The sequence below is a fragment of the Dermacentor andersoni genome, chromosome 7 (genome assembly GCF_023375885.2).
Source record: "Dermacentor andersoni chromosome 7, qqDerAnde1_hic_scaffold, whole genome shotgun sequence".
Lineage (NCBI taxonomy): Eukaryota > Metazoa > Arthropoda > Arachnida > Ixodida > Ixodidae > Dermacentor > Dermacentor andersoni.
Window position 1 is genome coordinate 59,501,653 of NC_092820.1, and position 19,901 is coordinate 59,521,553.

Consider the following 19,901-nt stretch of genomic DNA (forward strand, 5'->3'; position numbering starts at 1 on the left):
GTTTCTTTGAACTAACGTAGTGCATAGCGATTTCAACAGTTAAGAATAAACCTCCGTGGGTAGCATTTCTAGATAATAAGGGAGCGTGAAGACCACTTTTTCACGGGCACCGCCATATAGCGCAGACAGTTGCGCGATCTAAGGGTAGTCGGCATGCTATAGCTTCGGCGAGCGCTCCGTGTTGTATGCCTGCTATACGTCCAGCGGCATTTTCCGGTGGTTGTTTTCCGGTAACGTGCCGTCTTCTACGTAAGAAAAGTTCTGTCACATATACAGAAGTAAAGTGATTTAGGTCGCCATGGCCGGAGTTTCTGCTGGCGTTGAGGCGGAAGGAGTCTTCAGCGCTATGTGTGCACGTGTGTTTTAACCTACAGCCAGCCTCAGAGATCGGTGGTGTATTTCCCAAAATTCGTTACATGAATGTGACCTCACTATGGAATTTTCATTGCAGTTATAAGCTGTGCTTCAGCAGCAATAAGTAGATAGGAAACATACGACCATCCTAACAGCGGGTACCGTTCCGCTGCGGAATAACTTGTACGCTTTACATTGGCATGCGTTCAGATTGTTATCTGAAGATACATTGCACGACTACATCGTTTGTTGGACGATGTTCCCGCCCACGAATGTAATTGTTTTGGCTAGGTAATAACAGCATACCCCACAGTGTGAATCACACTTGTCGAGCGCTCGAGCTACCAGCTCCAGACTTCGCAAGCAGTGATAGATATTGGGTTATAGATCTGTTTGTACTACATACCGCATCATCGAATTGGTAATCATGATAGGTGTCATTACGGCATTGCGGCGTTAGCCAGTCTTGTTTCGCAACACGCGACGGCAACACGATCAAGCTGCGCTACACCCCTTCGCACAAGCGAGAGGAGGAGGAAAGGCTTGCTGCACGCCCTTTCCTTCCGATGGATAGGTCTGTACAACAGCGTAGACAGGAATTTTTCATGGGATATTCGCAAGCACGAAGGTACAGATGAAGATATTCTAGTGGCTGCCAAGGGACAGCCGCGATCAATTTGTACGGAAAGGCCGGTAATGGAATGAGGTGGCCATATAGCGTAAAATTATTCCTATCTGTTTTTATTCCAATTTCCTGAGGCCAAATTTATGTAACCACCGATGGGAGCATTGGGCGGTGACCTGCAGCGTTGTACGAAACCTCTTAATCAAATTCTATGCCGATTTATAGGCGGTCACTTTTGTTTGCTTTCAACACGCATAAAATTGCAGCGGTGTTTCTAATCTGATTGGCTGCCAGGAGGCGAGGAGCACGATCAAGTGGAGAGGGTTTCGATGGGGCCGAGCCAGAGCACTGAAATTGGAGAACCGGATCAGGAAGATGGTGCCGGCGTCTGCGATTAATCTGCTTCTCCTTAGGTTGCGGTGGCTGGTCGAAAATCTCGGGAGTTGCAGCGGAAGGTTAAGGATGCCGATAAGACGGATCCTCGGCAGAGAAGAGTTCACAGATCGATGTCGTATACGTGCCGAAAGGGCTCGATAACGTTATGCGGCCACGCAAAAAGTTCTGTTGTACGCGAATAAACCCATGCTATCCAGCAGATGCGAATGGCCAGTGCCTGAGCGACTGGTGAGCAGCCATCTTATGTTCCTTTCGGAACGGGGCAGTCTCCGGCTATTCGGGAAAGAAATCAATTTTGTTCGCCATTTTTCACACGGTGAGTTCACATCTTTCACACGTCACTTTGACACGGTGAGTTCCCGCGGTTTTGTGACGTCGCATGACAGAAAGGCGTAGTCGGCGCGGCCTGGAAACTTTTGACCAATGACAGAGGGCTAATGGCGAACAAGCGCCGAATCAGAAATAATTATTTTTCTTTTATTTGGTCTATTCATACATAATCAGCCTGTACATGTCATATGAGATGGGGAGCTATCGCGGTTTTCGTGACGTCGCGTGACAGACAGGCGAAGTGAAGGCGGCCAGAACATTGTGACCAATCGTGGATGGCTGATTGCAGAATTGGAATCAAAAAGTGTGGATTAGCTTTACGCTATGGCGCCCGAGGTCCCTGTGCTCATGAATACGGAAAGCATAGGGCGATTAGCATACAATGACAATGCAAGATAATTACAGAGACTTGCTAATATATGTGGCAATGCAGCAACGAATGCAGGCCTGAGCAAACCACATTATGATCTTTAATGAAGGGACGAGTAATGACGCAGTATCAATTAGAGAGGAAGCCGTATGCATAGTGAAGGAATATGAATACCTCTGTGCGCACATAAAACAAAGAAAGTAAGACCTTGCTACTCAAGCATTCACCAATCTAAGAATGAAGGGGAAGCGGAATTCGGCAATGATAAAACGTAGAGCACATTGGGACTATAATAAATATGAGGTGGTGGGATGACTCTGGAAAGGAGTAATGCTACCAGCCATAACGCTCGCAAATGCCATTTCGTGCTTAAAATCGAACATCGTGTCGGGGTCCGAAGCTAACCAAATGTCGGTAGGCCACTTGGCTCTGGGAGCCAACGGTAAAACCACAAATTACTTAGTGCCGGGTGACAGGGTGCAGGGTGCAGGGTGCGGGGTGCGGGATGACAGGGTGCAGGGTGACAGGGTGACAGGGTGACAGGGCGGGGTGACAGGGTGCAGGGTGCAGGGTGACAGGGTGCAGGGTGCAGGGTGACAGGGTGCAGGGTGCAGGGTGCGCCGCTTTTGAAGTCGGAGAAGCACAGAGCGAAATTAGTTTCGGGGAAATCCTCAACACGGATGAAAATAAATAAGCGGCTAAAGTGCACGTATATCTGGACCTCAATATAATGGACACGGTATGTAGGAAGAGGTCAGGAAAATTGGCAACCAAATAGAGCCAAATAAAGGTTAAATGAAAGTGTAGACAACCAGGATTCATAAAGTAGCATTTGAGTGAGAAAAACAGAGGTGGTAAATTGTACGCAAAGAACGGAAACAAACATAATTAAGCGTGGCTCTGCTACCACAAACACCAGAGACCAGTGGAGCTGGGGGAAGGCCAGTAAAGTAGTGCCAAACCGCACACAAGACACACGGGCGCCGGCAACTCGTCCCTATGGCGTCCGCCAAAGGCGTCTACAACGGTGTCCGCGATTCGCGTGTAGAACGCCGTAGTAGATGCCACGGTTGTCTCCACTCTGTACAGAGCGGCGGGCGAGGAGGACAACGAGGCACCCTAGCAGCCGCCGAAGGAGAACGCCCCTCCTCCCTCGCCTGATCCTCCTGCATCGGGAGCCACAGGAGAGGGCACGCATGCGGGCAACACCCTCTACAAAAGCTTGGCCGGGAGCTATAGCTCGGGTGCTCCGTCCAAATACATGTCAAAGGAGAATTAGTTTTTCTCGGCAACCACTGCACCAAATTTCGCTAGGTTTGTTGCAATTAAAAGAAAAACGTAAAATCTAGTGACTGTTGGTTTCGAATTTTTTATTTAGGTTGTCAATTTTTATTAAAAATTGTCAAAACATCTTAAGAAAACGAAACTATCAAATTTACAACTCTAATGCGGCAGTTAAAAATGATAGTGCAATGTTGTAAATTGCATCTAATAGCACATCTAAAGCTGACAAAATTGATGTTACACATGAATCTAAAGAAAATTTGTAATATGGACATACCTTGCAGAACCCTCTTGAACAACGTCACACATTCACGTAAGATATAATATGACATCAAATTTCTCGGCTTTGAATGATCTAATGGATGCCGTTTACAGAATCGCGATATGTGTTCTCGATGCAAAGTTATTAATCTATAAGCTTTGAGCGTCTAGTTTTTCGAACTTGCGAATTCTTTAAATTTCTTTTAACCATATTCATGCCATAAATCGAATTTCCCCTTCCAACAGTCACTATAATTAAACTTTCTCTCTCAAATGCAACTAATTTCATTAATATCAATCCAGGGGTCATTAATATCAATCCAGGGGTTATCTCAGAAAAGCGTGTTTGCGTTTTACATGTATTTCAATAGGCCGCGTCGGAGTTGGGCCCGAGCTAAAGCTTCCTTAATCTTCCTTACTGAAGATGCTTTAAGAGGAATCGCTGGACCGATCTTAATGAAATTTGTTGCATTTGAGAGAGAAAGTAAAGTTCTAGCGACTGTTAGAAGCGGAATTTCCATTTATGGCCTCAATTTTATTCAAAGAATTTTCAATAATACGAAAGTTAGAAAAAGATAGAAGCACGACGTTTAAAAATTAATGCCTCTCTGTCAAAATAGATGTCCCTGTTCTGTAAACGGCATCCATTAGATCATCAAAGCGTACAAATTCGATATGTCAATTTATATCTTACTTGAATTGGTTACGTTGTGTACAAGGGTTCGGCAAAAGCTGTATTTACACATTACTAAATCTGAGATTCATGTGTAACATATCTATTTTGCCCACATTAGATGTACTATTAGATGCAATTCACATAATTTTAACGTCATTTTTCTTTGCTGAGTTATGGAGTTGTAAACTTCAAAGTTTCATTTACTGAAAATGTGCGATTTTCGTCAATTTTTAGTAAAAAATTTACGACCTAAATAATGAATTCGAAACCAACAGTCACTAGATTTTAACGTTTTCCTTTAAATTCTACCAACCTCGTAAAGTTAGGTGCAGTGGTTGCCGAGAAAAACGAATTCTCTTTTTACATGTATTTACATAGCACGCGAGCTAAAGCTTCCTCTTAAAGAGCCCCTTACCAAGTCTGGCCATTTTGAGCTGACATGCGCAGAGCATACATTGCGTGCTAACGATCGTGTCTGCAAAGTATTACATTGCTACGCGCGCAGAAAGATCTGAAATTTCAAACCGAACGCCGTTTTCCCTTCTCGCGGCTACGGTGCTCCAAGCCGGTGTATGACGCACTCGTGTACCTGCGCCAACGTAGTCGTGTCCGCAGGGTGACGTCGCTCGTGGTGACACGTGACTTCGATAAGTATTCAAGACAACATCTGATATATGTGGGATCTGTTGCTTGAACTGACGAATTGAAGTTTAGAGAAATAACCGCACGTTCCCACAGTCGTGTGGTCACGTGCGCAGGTAATGAAACTATGCCATTTTCTACCGTGTTCCAGTGCGTGATCATGCTCTGCAATCCACTTGTTCTGCCTCAGTATTCGTGTAGCACTGAATTATGCCACTACTCATGTGTCCTTCTGCACAGCACGCAAAATCCTGCACTGCGCGAAACGATAACAGCAGGCCCGCAACGTCGCCAGCGGAAGTGCGCTCCGCAAAGCAAAACAAGCGAGGAGAAAAAAAGTCAGGGCGGGGCCCGTGACGTATGTGTCACACGATCCTCGAGGCCCGGCTTGGGAGAACGCAGGGAAAGAGTTTCGGTTGCGGAGGCTAGACGGGGCGAGTGGAGAGAGTGCCTTGCTATGCAGTGGAGCTCGCCTAGTGAAATCACAGGTTTGCGGCACTGAACTATTTCTATCTCGGCTATTATAGAGCCGATATGAACAATTTTTGTGGCAGAACGCTCCATAGAGGACACGTAATATCTTCCAACGTATAACCACAAAGGGCCTGGTGAGGAGCTCTTTAAGGCGAAAGCTTAAATTATTAACAAAATCGTTGAATTAAAGTTTCCGACGCTACAGGACGAGTGAGCCCAACTCTCCTTCCACTATCTAAACTTGCCGAGCCGTCGTCAGAGACGCTGGCTGTGGTTACGGGCACTGCACGCGTTCGGCGTGAATGTGGAGAAACGCGGATGAACTCGGATGGCGTCAGCGGTAGCTCTGTTCCATCTTTCGGTGCATTGCCTCGTTGGCACTGATACAAAATAACAATGCTATACCGAAAAATAAGCTTACCCTGGAATTCTCGGTGACCGAGAACTTTTCCCGCGACACAGCGCGTATCCAAGCGTTACTCATTGTTTCCTACCTCGGGAACTTAACACGTGCACCTTCGTGTCCCCGGTGTAGTTGCCACGGTATCGCGGTACATTGCATTTGCACGGCATTGCAGCGTCCTTCGTTTCACATTTCTAAAGCTCGCAGACAAGGAAACACTCACAGCAACACGCATAACACGAGCAACTGAACAGCGAAGAGATGCACGTCGACAAAAACGCGCCGGGGAATGCCGATTCCCCAGGACAGTAGGGGGACACTTCAGCCGGACACGCGCTACTGCGAAGTCGCGGTGACTGGCCGAACACTTTTGCCGCCTCATGCGACCACCCCATCTGTTGACCTAGCGCTAGTGGAAAGGGCGAAGTCTAACGACTTCGTCCTTTCCAGTTGGAGTTGGCTATTGGTGTTGATCCGGGCCGCGTTCCTCGCTCGCGTGCGCACCGCTCCTTCTCCCCCGCTAGGCTCCACCGACCCTCTCCGCGTCACCTTACACTGTGCTTTCACTCTCCCAGCTCTCCCTCCCCCAGCTCGGCGAAGCTGCGCACGTCAAGAGAAACCCAGCGAGGTCGTAATATCTCCACCTTAAAAGACAACAGAGATTTACAAGAATCTTAAGGAAGAAATTAGAAGGGTAAATCTGTAATATAACACAAAGAGAAGTGCCTTGCTATGTAAGGCTCGAGCTGGTTCCCTAAGGATAAACACACACCGGAGCAAGCCCTCGCAACAAGATGAGACGTGTGTACTGCAAAGAAAACCCGGAAATGACTCGCCACATCGTGGTAGAATGCCAATATATTCACCCAGCGAGACCCGTAGGAATCGAGTGTCCAACTTCCAGAGGCGATGGGATACAAAGAGGGTGGAAGGATTAACTGGTAAGCAGTCGAGATAAGAAACGATTAGTGCAGTGTTGGAATAAAGGGCACCGTAGATATTCATATTGTTACGAGGTGCTGCAGGAGTGAACGATATGAGAGGATTGACGAAGACGACGATCACCGATAGTCGTTCGCACGGGCTCCATCTTGTATGCCTGTCTTCTGCCCGTTGTATATATCTTGCAGATCTATTGTCAAGCGTCTTTTCTCCCCGTAATATTTTGGTGGAGAGTGCGGGTTTTTAAGGTTTCAAGATGAATCTAAGCAGCGGACGCTCTTTGGCGGCAATATATAAACAATATAAACGAAGACATGGCAAGCGTAGGTAATGGTACAATATAGTGACAGCGGTTTTAAATAGAAAAGTTAAGATCGACATCAGAGGGGTAAAAGGCTAGATGGCGATAAATGTAGTGAATCAAGCAGGCTAGGGACAGTCCGCGCCCCGCGTAAAAGGGGATGCCAATAAGTACCATCGTCATCTGCCGTTCACGTCACCTCGGTAACCCGGTGTTTTGTAAAGAGCCCAAATAAATAAGCTAAAATATTACTTCATCGCGTTCAGCGTGTGTGGCGGAGTCGCACCTTTTCTTTGGACGTTACCGTCCTTGAAGCATCCATTGAAGGGTGCTGCCCTTGGGGCTCTTTCGGCAGTGGTCGTGGCTCCTGTGGAACAGTAGCCTGAAATGCGAGAAATAAACAACACCCGTTCGTTACAGTGCAATGGAAAATAACGTTGCGAGAAACGTTTCACGGTGGGTGCCTTGCCACACTTGGACGGGTCATGCATGCTCGAAAAATGCAGACTTAAAAAGTAGCGGCGAAATAGTTAAGGGAGGTAAATAATTCTGTCGAATCCCATTTTTCATTCATTTGGTGACAGAGATTTTATTAATACAGAGATTTGAATAATAGGGAAGAAAATGCAGAAAAAGAACACTCTTGTTTAATGAAATTCCCCTACAAAGCTCAGCGCCAGCAGAGTGGAAGCTTACATACCTTCGCGAGCAAATAAAAATTGGGCTAGAGTATGAGTGCCTTGGCAGCTTATGTGCTACCCTAAGAGCTTCGCTAGATCAGACGTGGAAAAGAAAGTAAAAATTGTGAGCTTCTACCAGCCAAAAGCACGATCTGCTTATGAAACACACCACATATGGTGCGAGACTCCGGAGTGATTCCGACCACTTCTGGTTATTTAGCGCGAACCTAAATCGAAGTGCACGAGCGTTTTTTCCCCTCAAGACCATTTTTTTCCAAAAAAAAGTTTCTTGCAATAAAAAAGTGCACAAAATGACTGTCACAGCATCTGGACCCATTGCCGATATGGCTGGTTGGGGATTTATCACAAAGGCTGAATAAGTACAGCGTCAATTATCAAGTGCACTGTTAATGTGAAAATTGGAGCATCAATGAGAGATGTACAAAATATCAGCAGTAATTCGCGAGTTTTCGAGCTCTCCGAAAGAGTGAGTCTCTTAAGCCACGGTGCAATATTTCGCCGACATTTATTCAAGCTAGCCATATTGTACCAAATTTTTTCGCCACCAAGGGACATTGTTCGACGGCCGTAAACATTTCGCCCTGTCGACACATTAAGGTTTTTGTTCCGCCCGGCGACTGTTACACCTTGGTGAGAGATCGGCATCCTGACGTCTGCAAGCATGTGTGAGCTCTGACTAGAATCTGACGACTTGTTACTACATGTAAATAGCGTAAAATAAACACCTTTTTCTTTCGCTCCTACTCCCGGACGTACTCATTCATTTGGGACAAAGGATTCCTTGCCTAAACGCTACCCCGAGTCTCCACAATGCTGACCACAGAACAAAGGGAAGCATACGCGTAGCACTGTGCTTCTACGCAATATGTTGGGGAACACGCTCAGTTTTTCTTGTATTTAGCGCTGATTTTTTTCGTCTAAACCATTCAAAAGTGAACTGTAGTTTGTTAACGGTAGTGCTATAACTAAGACAGTGTCGTCTGCAGACAGAGCAGTTTGCGTGTGGGTCAAGGAGATAGGGTAATGATTGACGAAGAGCAAAAACAAGGTTGCTCCAAGTACTGAACCTTGCGGAACATTCATTTAAAGGAGTTTCCTGTCTTTTGTTGTCGCATACATTAAATTTAAATTTAATTCAAATGGCCGCGAAAAAATTTTAAAGCAATCCTTCTAAATCCCGACCGTAGGAGCGTCTGCAGCGACGTATTGTGCTTCACTGCGTTGGAAGCCTTTTTTTTAATCTAGGACAATACCAATAATGATTTGATTATCGTTTAAAGCCGGGCTTACTTTGTCTGCCACAGAATTTAATGAAGTAGCCGTAAAGTATTCCCTTCTAAAGTCATGTTGATTCGGAGTTACTATACTGTATTTTTTAATGAAGTCTATGATTCTTTGGCTACTATAGTTACCTTCTGGAATCCGTGATTTGTACGATACTTACTAAGATGGTATTTTGTATGCTTCCAGTTGTACATTGAAGTAGTTGCAAGATAAGAGTTTTCAAATGCGCGTTTTTATTTTTCAATTATCAGTTGAAGGAAAGGAGGGGGGGGAGGCTTATGTAGACAGCTAGTTTCTTTTCAATAAATTAGTCTTACCATAAATAGCAATAAATGCCGCACAATGTCAATCCAAATAAAATTTCGAGGCAATAACAGCTTTCAGGTATCATGTTACTGAATGTGCCACATGACACCTAGAGCTAAAGTGCCTACGCACTTCCAAGATTTCGTACCGTCGATGGCACCATTCAAGGATATAGCAAAGTATAAACAGTTCATGCGCGTCCGCATGGCTGTTAAAATAACTTATTTATTTGCGAAAACGTGCGCAATTAGAAATGTTGCCGCAGTTATAGTGTTCACGGTTGGGCACTATCTGGGCTTATACGTGACGTTTTTATCGTGCCCCCAGTATCCCTTATTGTGTCCCCCCTTTTCTTTTGTGTTGGTCGCCTTCGGGGATTCCTTTGAAGCGTCAGGCCCGGCATGCGCTTCCAGCACAGGCGCTTTCGTTGCATCTTGGACCAGCGCTATCTGCAAGTATACAGCGCCGCTGCTTTTTCAGTGGTTCACGTGGTCAGCGATGACATTTGCATGACCTTTGTCTGAAAGTGTTTGCTGCGGCAGTCGTAGCGAGCTTGTTCGCTAGTGCGCGTAATGGGACAGCCTGGTAATGGCACTACCTCCGTAGTCGATTCAAATCGACCACCTAAACGTAAGAACATTCGTATATTGATTGCGTGTGACACGTGGAAGATCTGCTCAAGCAGAATACTGTACGTTCGCTGCCTGGATCGCAAACATTCAAGCGCCGAAATCCCAAAATCTTGTCTTTTGCCATTGGATAGATTCCTTCGCTATTAATAGGTCCAGCATCAAAGTTGATTGAAGTTTGCTCGTAGGAACAATGCTAGCGCGAGTGTAAATCCTAGCCTAATTTTGCACTGTGTTCTGGGTTTTTCTTAGTGTACAATTTGTCCATGAATAGTACATATTCCCAGGCTAAGCAGCCAGAATACTGTTTGCTCAGTAACATTGTTATATACAAGCGACATGATCTACGATTCTCAGACCGCAAGTCCTCTGGAGCCGTGCGGATGTTGTAACGATGCATTTCACTTTCTAGTAATCTTTTCTTGTCATTCGGAGCACCGAGCCACATATTCCGGCGATAACTGCATTGCCGCAGCGTGCAAGCCAGTGATTAAGGGCGAAAGAAAAATGGAAAATTAAATATATCCATACAAAGTGCGCCTTCTCTGCGACTTCCCGCACCATCTTATCATATCGGCAGCGAACAGTGGTCAGTATCGCTTTTCTCACTTGGTTGCTGCATGGCCTCCGTGATCGGATGGCCTTCCGATTTCGAAGTCCATGCTTGCCGCTTATCGAATACACCATGCATGATGGCGTTGAGCGGCGATCGCATCCACTGTTTGACCTCCAGAAAGGAAGGCCAAGACAAGGGCGAGGAGAGTGAATAGGTTTCAAATGATGGATTAAAAGAGCAGAGGATATGCGCAACTTTCGTAAATCACAATAACAACGTACCACGAAAAATAATAAGATAAATTTATTCTTATTCTTTGGTCACAAACCGATGAAGGGAGGCAAAAGGCGGCACACCAAATAAATAAGGCCTGCCCTTTGCCCACCGAATCGAAAAACAAACCATGGCAAATGAAAGTGTGGTCGAAATAGGGGTTCTGTCGTCCCGGTGTCCAATGTTCAGAATTTTTCTGGTTGAGCTTTATAAACAATTAACGGTCTTCTTTTCGATAGACGCATTATATTTAAACAAGCTAACACAGACGAACATCTCAATGCAAATGCGGCTGTTTGAAAATTAGTCTACGAACTGATTTCTAAGAATTCTCGTTGTCACGCGTTAATTTACACTGTCTTAAGCTAACCGTATTTACAAAAACAACAATATAGACACGGATTTGGCGAGTCTTTCTTTCCATTGTTCTCTCCACTTCAGTTACACAAAAGACGTGCAAGAATTAGTCCACAGGAGCATTCGTTGCACCAGGTGCGAAGGTGTCATGCTTTCCCAATATTACATTATATGCATAGGGAGTATTTCAATGTCCATCCTAGTCATGACAGACCTTTTGTCCTTGTATGCTGTTGTTCTGTTTGGCTGGGTCCTAATACGTAATCTTGCGACAAAATCAATGGTATACCGCTAGACAAAAATTACAGGGTCTCTTAAGAACTCTCAAGAGGTGAACGGCGAAAGCATACTTTTATCATTCGCCTTTTGAGTCATTATTAGTCACTACTGCTAGCTACTAAGCGTTTTAGACATCTGTAATCAATTGTTGTCGTTAGACCACAATCAATTCCCGTCGTTAGACATGCTGGTCATATCACAGTCATTAGTAGTCATTACAAGTCATTTCAGTCATTGTTAGTCATTACTGGTCATTATTAAGCATTGTTAGCCATTTATAATTAATTGTACCCGTTGCAAGTTGTCGTTAGAGATATTTGTCATTTCGTAGTCAATATTAGTCATTACAAGTCATTTCAGTCAAAATTAGGCATTACTGCTCACTAGTAAGCATTTTAGTCATTTGTAATCACTTGTGGTCATTACAAGCCATCGTTAGACATATTGGTCCTCTCATAGTCATTAGTACGAATTAACAGTCATTAGCAGTCATTTAGTCATTACTACTAATTACTAGCCATTTCTAGTCATTTGTAATCAGTTCTGGTCGTTACAAGCCGTCGTTAGACATTGGTCATTTAGGAGTCATTTGTAGTAATTACAAGTCATTAGTAGTCATTATTAGTCATTACTAGTCATTAACCTCTAACAATCTCTATTATAACGTTATGATTCACTAACTGTCACTATCATTTCTCATTCTATAATTTGTCTTTAATTTGTCTTCATTTGGCCTGATGACGCTTCGGCGGACACTCCGGAAGACAGGTCTGCTGGCACAAACTCCACCATGAGCCTAGAAAGGCTTTCGCCTCAATAAGTCGCCCTTTTTTGAAGGTAGAGTGGTTATGTAAACATCGCCTCAACGTCACAGCTAGCATTCACGATGGAAAGCAACGTCAGCTTTGCGTTATTTTGATTCCCAGCGTATCACCGCTGTTTACCTTGTGCGACGTGCAGGAAATGCGATGCAATGCACCATTGCCGTATCCGTTTAAACGCGGCTATTAAAAGAGTAACAGGCTTTCGTTCACTGAAGGCCGCGGCATGAGCTGAATACAGTATACCTTTATGCAGGGTGTCCAAGATAATTTTAGCCACAGTTTAAAAATATGCAAATGCCACGTAGCGGGTCATAACCAAGGTAATCCTGTTTGCCGTCGCTTGGAGATACTCAACCTATTTTTCATTCCGCCTACCTAGATAATTAGTCTGAATTATTGAACTTCTCAATTATTATAGTTAGATAAAAAGTGTCAATGAGAAAATTGTAGAGCGACATGAACATCTACCGACACAGCTTTCTGTTGCTCAATACGTGCTACATAAGTGTTTTTACGAGCGGGCAAGCCCGCGAATACACGCAAAATTGCCGCGCGACTAACCGCTCGAGGCACTCTTGCGTGTATTCGGGCACTTCTTTCACGCTCGAAAAAACACCTTTATGTAGCACGTATTGAGCAACAGAAAGCTATATCGGGAGTTTTTCATGTTGTTCTACAATTTGCTCTTTCACACATTTCATCTAATTATAATATTTGATAAGTTGAATAATTATCCATGACTAATTATCTAATTAAGCGGTATGAAAACATAATCCGAGTATCTCCAAGCGATGGCAAGCATTACCTTGGTTCTGTCCAGCTACATGGCATGCGCATATTCTTGAACCATGGCTAGAGTTAGCTGGGACACCCGTATATGCCAGCGTATCCCGAGAGTCAAGCGAGAACGAAGCTTATACCATATTCATTTCTTAGTAATAATACTAATATGTCGTGGCCACCAGTTCACAAAAAGATGAGCACCTTTCATAACTTTTATAACGCCTCCATTTAATATTATTCTTTAGTCTATAAGGAATCGGGGGTTTAACCTGATGTTCATAAATATTGTTCGGGGAGCAAAAATCGGTAATTATCGGGTTTTACCCGAAAACGAAGAACTCTATATGCATAGTATGGGGTTACGCGTAAAGTTGTTACTGCGCCCTCATATTCCGCAGGGGAGTCGTACCTTTTCTTTTGATTTGGTCGCCTTTAAATGTGCAGGCCCGGCAGGAACTTCTGCAACAGGTGCTTTCGGTGCAGCCGGACCCTTTGAAGTCTGCGAATGAAGTGTAGTACGGACCTTAAGTTTCCAAGCTACACATCGTCAGCGATCATGTGTGCTCCATTTTTCTTTTAAAACTTCTTGCTGTGACATTATGTGATTAGCTGAGAAACGAATAAGTAGAGAAGCCAGGGCTGTAACAGTGCTGCCACCTCAGGGGATTCCAAATGAATCGGCTGATGTAGTTTCGTAAATTGATTGCATGCAACGACGTAAGTCACTTCATGCTACAAATACTTCTGCATCGCGTGGTGAATTGCTAAACAATCGCATTAGTATGCCCCCTGGCCTGAGCGGGACCTTTAAGATTTTATGCTTCAGTTTGTGTTTGCCTCTTGGCCTTTCAGATGTCCAATAATGCTAGTATACGTGCTCCCAGAATATGCACTACATGGCGATATGTCTTTAGCTATACTGCGACCGCAGTGCTTCGAAGCGGGCCTGCAAGTGCAGTGTATTTCAACGCAACATTCTCAAGAACAACGCTAACTGAAAACGACAGGCACACGAACAACCCAGGCGTCCTTGTGTATCGTATTTAACGCAGCCTGGCCACGACACTGTACCTCCGTAATGTAGTTTCTGATCGATTAACGAAGGTTATGGGCACAAGTCCAGCCATGCCGAATCCGGTGACTCTCTTTTGATCACTCCATCTCTCCCCACCTTTGAGATTCTTACGTGTAGAAGAAGCAACTGCGACGCCGTTTTTTAAACAGCCGAGCTGTTCTAATTCGAACCTTTGCCATCCGTTGTCTGGTGTCACGCACAGGGGCAGGGTGCGGAAAGGGGTATAGGAGCAGGTGCTTCGCCGGCGCGCGCCCTTTCGCCCCATGAATTCCGCTCGGCGCGAGCGGCACCGCCGACGTCGCGCAAATCCCGAGCTTCGAGAGCGAGGAGCGCAAACAAAGCGTTAGCGGAGGGAAGTCGCTACCGCCGAGGATCGATGACGGGAAGGGCGAGCGAAGCACCGGTGGAGGCAAGCCAAACCCCACTTTCCAGAGAAGCCAATCCAAGCCAAGCACCAGCATAAGCAAGCCAACTCGCAACTTCGAAAGTATAGGAGGCCGAGCAGAGACATCGACGCGGAGATATTTCTCCAAAGGAGGGTGCCGATGGACGGTTCAAGAGAGAATTCCCCGACCGTGAGTGCGGCCGCAGCTGCAAGGTGTGATAGACTTTGGTTTGGTCACAACCTCGCCCAACTGAAGAGTGCGCGCAATCCGGAGCCGAAGCTCGAATCTATCAAAACGGCGGCAACGAGACAAAAGACTCATGAAAATTGCACTAAACGCGCGTTCAAACTTGAGAAAACGACCGCCAGCTTCACTTATTTGACAGTTTTCACTGCGTGGAACTGATTTTTTTTTCCTTCCTTCTTTTTTTTTTTGAACGTCGCCGTAAGTCAGCCGCCGTGTTCTAAAGGGGTCGTGTGCGACACGCGCGTCATCGAGCTGCTGCGATGAGACTGCGCCCCGTCTCGTATAACCCAATGTTCATTTCTTGCCTTAAGAGCATGTTCATTCCGTTGAAGCAATACAGATACGAACCCGATATTCAGGAAACAAGAGACAGGGATACCGCGTCGATTCCCTCTATCTTTTTTCCTGCTTCGTCGGACATCCGAGCAACGCACTGAAGCTATATCGACACCGCCGCTCCCGACCGCCTTCTAGTATTCCGTATTCCATTTGCATATGAAATGTCATGCATTCATAGTTTACGCCACTCTTTCCTAAAACTTACACAGACACGCGTTAACTTCGAGACAAAAAGAAACTAGAATGTAGTAGGCTTGGCAGGACCCTTCTCAGCAAAATGGCGTACTGAGGAAGACAGTATAGTGCTTTTTTAAGTATTTACACATGAGAATAGTACTGTGCATTTAAAGTTACGCTGGGCTCTAATGGGTTAAGTGTCGTGCATGCTCTTTTTGCAAGCGGTGGTTACTGTTTTGTTCTGTTTCAGTGGTTACTGTGTGGTGGTCACAGTAGTTAATTAATTATGGGGTTTTACGTGCCAAAACCACTTTCTGATTATGAGGCACGCCGTAGTGGGGGACTCCGGAGGTTTTGACCACCTGGGGTTCTTTAACGTGCACCTAAATCTAAGTACACGGGTGTTTTCGCATTTCGCCCCCATCGATATGCGGCCGCCGTGGCCGGGATTCGATCCCGCGACCTCGTGCTCAGCAGCCCAACACCATAGCCACTGAGCAACCACGACGGGTGTGGTCACAGTAGTCACGTTTATAGTCGTGGGAGCTAGGGCAGGCGACTTGAAAGTTCGATTGGTTCATTTTTCGAACGGCCTTTCTCGGATAGGTGAGAAAGGAAACAGCATGCCTCCGCCCGAACGCGGTGGTCCCAACAAGCGCGGTAGGGCAACACTGTCGTTAAAGATTGCGTTTGGTTCCGCGCTAACAAGGGCCACACAACAGTGAAGAAGACAGGGCAAGCACGGCACCGTCTATTTTGTGTTTTCGCGTTATTCCAGCCTTTTTCGCTACGGTGTTTTCCTCATTAAAGCGATAAAGGTGTAATGTATGAACCAACAAGCCAAGAAGTACGCGGTATTAGGCCCCTAAAAAATTGGCCGACGGTTACCATACTTGGTAATACGATCTTTGAGCACAGCTCCTGCCTTACATCAACAGGCAACCGCATACAGAACACACAGTTCCGAACGGAGGCGGTTCTGCGTTTCGGATTGGGCAGCACACACCGCGATCCGCCGCTATCGAGCCGGCGCTCCGGTGATGCACCATCGCGTCATATTATAGTGGGTCATTCGCGTGGAGAGGGGAGGGGGTGATTAGTGAATGGCGCAACGCTGGTTTGAGTTCGCCAGATAGCAGCGGTAGCGGACGACTGGCTAACTGTAGCTGTTAGCCCTAACTGCTACAAGAACAAAGACGAAATATGATGCATGTTTACGGAAGAATCGTCACCAGAGGTACATGCACAGTTAAGTATGGATAAATATAGATGGGTTTCGCTCGCACAGAAAGGTACTGAAATAAACTGTGTGCAAGCGAATACATGAATATACACGAATATCACCAACGGTCTCCAGTCGCGATCGCACTCACCTTTTTCTTCTGAGGTGGGATGAGGAAACGGGTAGAGGATAGGGGTATTGAGTGGAGGCCACACACTCATTCATTCACAGATTCATTCTCAATGTGGCCGCACAAGGTTGGGGTAGGAAGTAGAAGTAAGGGGACGAAACGCTATAACTGTTTTTCGAGTAACCGCAACGGCACTGCGCCAGGTAAGGGGAGGTATAAGGCAACAGTGGAGGCGGGAGAAGGACAGCCAGGCGCAAGAACTGCGAGAGGCGACAAATGCCACTGAGGAACGCGCCTTGCAAACGGGGAAGCGAGACGCGGCTGAGAGCCGTAGAGCTACGCGACGCGGGGACGCAGGAGCGGAGAGCCGTCACGCGCGAGGAGGCTAGCAGCGCTCGCCACCGGCACCGCAGCAGTGCCGCGACAGTTAAGGTCCCTCTATAATTTTCAAGGTAGCGACATCTGCCGCGCGCGCCACCTAGGAAGTTCCTGTAGCAGACGGCGCCCACGCTAAACTGCGGCGCCGCGGCATTCGTGAGGTGAAAAAATATCTGCGCACGCGCGGAAATAAAACCTACTGGTGCCTGCCTTGCTGTGGTGAAATACGAAAGAAGGTCCGCAACTGCTAAATCTAGTCCTTTAATTTCAATTGAGCGTTGAAAAAAAAACGCTCAAGAGAGCGGAATGAGGGCTCGATCGCCTCGATTCCGCATGTTTATATTTCGTTCGTTTGCGCTCAATCACCGTGCGAGCCTTGGTGATTGGTTGTGCTTAATCCCGTTTGCTCTGTTAATTATTTTGCTTGTAAGTGCGCAGCGTACGCATAGCGGTTACTTTGAACGAAGAATTCGTGTAAAAAAGTAGGCTGACAGTCGCTTGGGCCGAAAAACTTTCGACATAACGTCGCTGAAACGTGCGACCCTCACGGTAACAGTCTTCTTGCCGCTGAGTGTGTCTGTCGTGTAGCGATTGCACGACGACTGTTGTGTCGTGTGGTTCAATGCTACGAGGCAGTGCAACTGTCGTGACATTCCGAAGGGGCGGTATCGTGTCAGCGAGTCTCCTCGATCGTGTTCGGGCTGCCAGAGCGATCTAGTCTCGCGGCACACCAATATCCAGCGTAGTGTGTGCGCGTGTGTGACTGCGGTTGACTGTTCTCGTGAACCGTGCGACGTCGCCACGTAAACTTGAATCATGACGCGCATTGTTGTGTTTATGCCTTTTCGCCTCCGTGCACCGCTACAGCCCCGTAAGAATTAGAGGGCCCTTATGCGAAACGCATGCGGATTGGCCTAGCGATCACTGCACTGTGTTTTGCTGGCATTCAGTGTATCGGCTCTGGCGTTTTTCTTATGTTAATTTGCAGTTGTGTGTTTTTCATCAGTAATATGACATCGCCGATTATTGAAACATTTTCGAGTGTAAGGGAAACTTGGATGGAACGAGCTCGCAGCTGTATGTAATGTACTTTGATATATCGTATTATACTTTATTATTTGATGGCCAATAGCAGTGGCTGTGCAGTATTTGTTTTCAAAAGCAGAGTAATGCAGGTACTTAGGAATATATTTGTTCACACATGCAATGCACCAAATACGATTACGATATGCAGAGTTGGAAATGACTTTTTGGACATATTGTAAAGCGCACTTAATAACGCGCGCACAAACACAGGAAAGAATAAAAGTAGAATTCGCGTCTCAAATTTGCTGAAATTGCGCACGTAACGCAACGCGGATATTTGTCAGCGAGTTAATGCCCTTCTGCCACGCCATTTACTTGCATGCTAGGTCATACTGCACTTGCTAAGTCAACGGGCTCGTAATGCACTAAAATCAATGACCTCCACAAACTTCGGCCGTCAAAATTCATGCGCGCGAATGAAATACTATCGCAGCTCTGCACACACACGTGTGTACTTTCGCTCACCCCTTCGTATCACTCTACGTTACTTTCCTCGCATAGTCGTGCAGTTAACGACGGTTCAGTTATTCCGTCCAATTCTATGCGACCACATTTATCTTCTGGTTAGGTTTTGTTTGCCGAGCGGAATGCAAAATAACTTCTTGCCATCCTCCATCTGATATCGGCACCCACCCGCACAGCAACAAGGCATTTCGGTTCTTCGCATCCTAGGTCATACTGAGCTATTCAGCGGGCTCAGAACGAACTAAAGTAAATATTCACCGCAAAGTTCGGCCATCAACATTCATTCGCGCGAGTGAAATACTATCACAGCTCTTCGCCTGTTGTGCTATGCACAACAGGCGAAACGCTCGCACTTTGCCCGGCGCACAGGAACTTTCATGGCGGCAAAGGGGCTGAGCAAGGTCACATGTCACCGTTCAGCCTATCACTGGCGTCGTCGGCAGGATCAAAGCCTTTCGATACTTTGAAATTATTGAGGGACTTTAGCGACATTGGGATAACGGAACGGCGAGGGTGGAGTAGACGGTAGCGGCGAGAGTCACCGCAACGGAGCTTCGCGGAGGAAGGGGGTGAGAGGATAGGCGAGAAAACATGATCCGGCTTTGGAGGAGCGAAGAGAGCAAGGATCGCGCCATGTGCGAGAGATAGTGCCAGGTGCACGCGCAGCTAGAGCAGCGCGCTAGCCCCGGCTACGGAGCTGGTCACGGCGAAGCACGACGGCGAGCCTAACGGCGACGCGAAACGTGGGAAGGGTGCAAAAGAGCTGCGCTCTAAAGCGGGCTGCAGCCGCCATCGCACTCACCTTGCCGCTGCTTTCGGCGATCGAAGGCCGCGATTGCTTGCGTTTCGTTGGCTTGCTTCTGTCCTTACCCGAAGAGCTCGACTTTCCGGACGAAGAAGACTTGGAGGCTGCACTGGACACGTTGTCCTTCCTCACGTCGGCCATGCCTCGATGAAGGTAGTAGTAGCTGAGAGCTTAGAAGGTCGACACTCGAGGTCCGTGAGAAGGAGCGACGCCTGGACTTAGCGAACCGTCGGGCTTCTTCTGCGTTATCTTCTGAGCGCGTGATTCTCGCGCAGCACGCGCTGCGCCAGTGACGATGATGACCCCGAACAATGGCACATGCCCACAACAAGGAATTGGCCAGGAAGCGAGCGGTTTAGGAATCAAGAAAAGAAGCAGACAAATAGTGCCCTTGGTCGTCACTGCGTCATCATTGCCTTCTGTTGACTTTAAACCCTGAACGTGACAGGTTACACACTTAGGAGGGGAAAACGAAAACTGATTTAAGTAGTAAAGAAAGCACAAGAAAATTTGTTTTAACAATGCTGCACCAAGGTCATTTG

At 46.5% G+C, this 19,901-nt stretch overlaps 1 protein-coding gene across 1 annotated transcript; it reads right to left on the minus strand.

Moving 5' to 3' along the window:
- Positions 1-2,530: 2,530 nt before the first annotated feature.
- On the minus strand, positions 2,531-19,585 carry LOC140219570 (uncharacterized). The gene is made up of 4 exons (XM_072289460.1): positions 19,357-19,585; positions 13,460-13,549; positions 7,345-7,440; positions 2,531-2,698 (listed from the first exon to the last, which is right to left on the minus strand). Exons 1-4 carry the CDS (start codon positions 19,498-19,500, stop codon positions 2,531-2,533), a joined length of 498 nt encoding a protein of 165 aa, XP_072145561.1. The 5' UTR covers positions 19,501-19,585.
- Positions 19,586-19,901: the final 316 nt, after the last annotated feature.